The sequence below is a fragment of the Tupaia chinensis genome, unplaced genomic scaffold (genome assembly GCF_000334495.1).
Source record: "Tupaia chinensis unplaced genomic scaffold, TupChi_1.0 Scaffold000688_1, whole genome shotgun sequence".
Classification (NCBI taxonomy): Eukaryota; Metazoa; Chordata; class Mammalia; order Scandentia; family Tupaiidae; genus Tupaia; species Tupaia belangeri.
The window spans coordinates 3,575,048-3,579,432 of record NW_006160211.1 but is presented as its reverse complement, the minus strand read 5'-3'; the positions used below and the strand labels follow the sequence as shown (position 1 = coordinate 3,579,432).

Genomic DNA, 4,385 nt, shown 5'->3' with positions numbered 1-4,385 from the left:
TAAGTTCCAAAAGAATAGTAAGAATTTCAAAAGTTCTTATCCCTTGAGAACTGCAATGGAGAGTAGAGAAATAGCCGTTTTTCTTAATTCACCTTGTAGAATTGTATGTCTCTTTAAAATAAGGAGAAGTTGGGTTGAAAAATAACTAACCCAGAAATGATACACACAGCTATAGACATATATAAAATCTAACATATGGAAGTTGTATGGTAGATTCATATGCTCTTCCCTGCTACTGAGAGGAAATTGCCACAAATTTGTCATGTGTTATGTTCTCAAATATAACTCATTTTCTACTCTCTCTTAATTCTTCTCGAACCTTGACTAGAATAGACTTTATATATATATATATATAAAACTTTCTTAACTGTTGGCATTTTCACAACTGGAATCATTGCAAAGGATTTTCTTTTTAACTATAATAGAGTATAGAAAGGTGTAGGGTAATACTCAGAATAGAAGTTTAAGTAGAGTCACACAAACTAATTCCTCTTCTCTCCCAATTTCCTTATTCTTTTCCAGAGCACAGAGCAGTCATGGAAGCTGCTTTTGTGTATGGGACCACATACCAATTTGTCTTAACCACAGAAATTGCCCTCCTGGAAAGTATTGGGTATGTATGAGAGGCATATATCAGCAATTTAAAGTTTTTTATTCACTTATTTCATAGTACTTAGTCAACATGAGATAAGCCAAGCCTCATAGCATGGGCTTGTCTTATGAAGTTGTAAGCAGATGTGAATATATAAATAAAACCTGAAACTCCTTTCCTAACTCCCTTCCCTATCATTTCCTGTACTACAGCCTAAAAATATATGTAAGTGATGTTAGCCTAAGGTGAACGAAGACAATATGGATAAGCCACAAAATGTGATCTCATGAGTAGGCAAGTGAGATATCTTTTTTAAAAGACTTTTTGCTATCTGGTTTGTGTACTTGCTGGAGAGGCATAAAGAGAGAAATCACCCCCTATGGTATGGCTGCAGTCCCTTCTCCATTCTCCTCTCGGGATGTTAGGCATGCACACACAGGTGTCTGGTGTGTTTTAGGCCACTGGTTGTTTTGAACCATTGTTGATTACATGGGAGTCCAGTGACATAACTATTATGTCATCTGCTGATCCCGTGACTTATCTTAGGAATAGTTCTTCTGCAGTGACAGATAGCTGTTCAAGTTTTTCTTCCTTTTAATACTTAAGGATACAAGAAATAGCCAATGCATTTTATATAATAGATTTGTCTTCAAAATGTTCTTCAGGAAAATGAATCCAGAGCAAGGCAAAAAAATATGACCGTGGGACCAGCAGATGGTGTAATGGTTATATCGCTGCACTCCCATGTAGTCAACCATGGTTCGAGTTCTGGACCTGGTGGCATCAGTCTCATGCCAGGCATATGCCCTATAGCAAGTAGCAAAAATATGTCTCTTAAAAAAGCATGATCTTTTAATGTCATGCAAGAGTTTTTAATAAGCTTTCTTCCTGACCGTTCAGAAAATACTATTCAATGTACCACATACAGTTGTTTAAAACCCAGACATCTTATGACTCTGTAAGTTTAGAGGCTAGTGCATAGAAAACTGATAAGGCAAAATAATGTTGGGGGGAGTGGTAGGCAGAGAAGAAGATTTTTAAAAAATAGAAGCTATATTTTTATTGTTCTGTAGGACATTAACTAGCATTCATTTTTCCATTAATCTCTTCTTATTGAACTGTCATTCTTCTAGTTCCCTTGTTAATGAGTTAAATAAAACTTGGACGCATGCTTACTACTTATATGAGAATTATGTTTCTAACAGTTTGAGAATTAAGCTTACAATACCTTAGAACATCCCCGTAGGTAGACTCTGACTTGCAAAATAAAATAGTAGCAGTTTAGCCAGCTGCTTTGCCATTCCCACTATGGACTACTAATCTCCTTTCTGGGCATCCTGACACCCTGTATCCCATAGTGATTCCATGTTAGCCCCCTCCCCCAGTTTCCCTGAGAGTTAGCTGTTTGTACTTTCTTTTATGTTACCAGCATCTATATTTTTCATGTAATGAATAATTGCAAATAATAGTGACATTCTTAAAACATGAAGAGGCATTTAATGGCAAGATATAAGTCCTATTATTTACCTTACAAATCCTTTTTAACAAGATATACCATATATTGGGCCAGCAGATGGCATAGCTGGACTCCCACATGGCATACTGTGGTTGAGTCCCAGACTGGGACCTACAGGTGGCATAGGGGTTGCATTGCTGGACTTCCACATGGCCAACTGTGGTTTGGGTCCTGGACCCAGTGGCTTCAGAATCACGCCAGCACATATGCTTGCATGTCCAAGATCCCTGGAGAAGAATGGAGGAGAAGGGATTGTAGCATGGCCATCCCCATTGGGAGGTGATTTCTCACTTTTTCTCTCACTGACTGTCTCTCTCTGGTGAGCACATATGCCCTAAGGTAAAAACTTGTTAAAAAAAAAAAGAAAGAAAAAAATACACACACATACACACACACACACACACACACACACCATATATATTCAGATCTGAGATTAAAGCACAGTATTATTCTGGAAGATTTTTCGTTTTTCCCTATTTGTAAAATGGGAATTAAAAATGTACAGTTACCCTGGTTTTGGTTTGAGTATATGGTATATTGGGAATGTTTGAGTTATCATTTATTCATGGATAACAAGATGGTGAATAGTCATGTGAACCTCATATGACAGGGAAGGAGTCCCTGTGGATTTATTTATTTATTTATTTATTTATTTGAGAGATTTTTGCTACAGGACGAGTGCACTCACCAGATAAACAGAAAGTAAGAAATCATTCCCCAGGGTGATGGCCACACCACAGTCCCTTCTCCTCTAGTATCCTCTTGGGATTTTGGGCATGCATGCATACATGCCTGGTGTGAGTTTTAAGTTGCCGGGTCCAGGACTCAAACCACAGTTGACTATGTGGGAGTCTAGCTACGTAACCGTTACATCATCTGCTGGTCCTTCGCTGTGGACTTTTTTTTTTTTTTTAAAGAATTATTTTGTTTAACTTACATACTTACTTTATTTATTTTCAATTTGACCAGAGAGGGACAGAGAGAGAGAGAGAGAGAGAGAGAAAGCCGCCAAATCCAAGACTTGAACCATGGTTGTCCATGTGGGAAGTTTAGTGCCCTTAACCACCACTCCACTTGCCAGTCCTTCCCTGTGGATTCTTTTTTTTTTTTTCCTTTTTTTTTTGGAGAGGTTTTTGCTATAGGGTGCGTGCGCTTGCTAGAAAGACAGAGAGAAACAGAGACAGAAAGCGAGAAATCATCCCCTGGGGGGATGGCCATGCTGCAATATCTTCTCCTCCATTCTCCTCTCGGGACCTTGGGCACACACACACGCACATGCGCCTGGCATAAGTCTAAGCCACCGGGTCCAGGACTTGAACTGCAGTCGACTATATGGGAGTCCAGCAACATAGCCATTACACTAACTGCTGGTCCCCCTGTGGATTCTTATTACTGTTGATTCTAAATATATTAGTTCTATGGCATCACTTCGGGATGAAATATTCAGTAGCTGACTATGACTTTAGGTTGCCTCCTAATGGGAGTGAAGCGACTGCATTCTTTTTAAAATTCAGCAAAGATTTATTGAATGCCTTCTATTTGCTAGGGACTATGCCAGCTTCCTGATCTATAATATGGATAAGACTGTATTAATTGCTGATCACATTTAATTTTAAACGTTAATAGGAAGGCTTTGTATGATAGGTAATATAGTAGCATGCCACAGACACACCAATACTGCCTTCCCATATTCCTTTCTTAAAGAGTCTATGTGTAAACTCAGAAGGATATCACCTCTGCCTTCTATAGACCACTGTCAGTTAAATTAGAGGTGGGCATGTGACCTGGGTCCAGCCAATTTACAGGCTTCTGGACAGCTGAGATCCCTTTTCTCAGGAACTTGGAATTAGACACAAAAATCCTGAATAACAGGGCATGGTAGCTGCCTTGCTCAAGGAACTGTTTTGCCCACTTAGAAGTAAAGCAGAGAGGTTTCCACAGAGAGAGCTGTGAGCTGGAAATATTAATGGCAAAATGAAGGTCTCTGGACTCCTGCAGTTCAGGTCTCTCTAGTTACCTTTGTCCTTTCTCTGGTCCTGTTATTTGAATTTTCCTTGTATTCTGTGAGCTACCCTTCTAAACATCCATTAAGTTTCCCCCTTTTTAGTTTCTATTATCTGTAAACAAATGACCTATAATTAAATAACTTTTAGTACAATTATTTTGTTATTTCAGAGGTTATGATATGAAGTCCAACCTTAATTCATTTCAGTGTATGTAACTATTCCAGATTCCCTTCAAAAAGTTACATACTTTTCACTGTGGGTTAGCTATCAT

At 38.6% G+C, this 4,385-nt stretch overlaps 1 protein-coding gene across 3 annotated transcripts in view; it reads left to right on the top strand.

Moving 5' to 3' along the window:
- Positions 1–4,385, top strand: part of TXNDC16 (thioredoxin domain containing 16) — a 101,686-nt gene that overhangs the window by 33,319 nt on the left and 63,982 nt on the right. For all 3 annotated transcript variants that reach the window (XM_014592439.2, XM_027776633.1, XM_006160541.3), the window contains exon 7: positions 523–613. In XM_014592439.2, the coding sequence (XP_014447925.1) occupies positions 523–613 (91 nt within the window). The remainder of the gene's footprint in view (positions 1–522; positions 614–4,385) is intronic.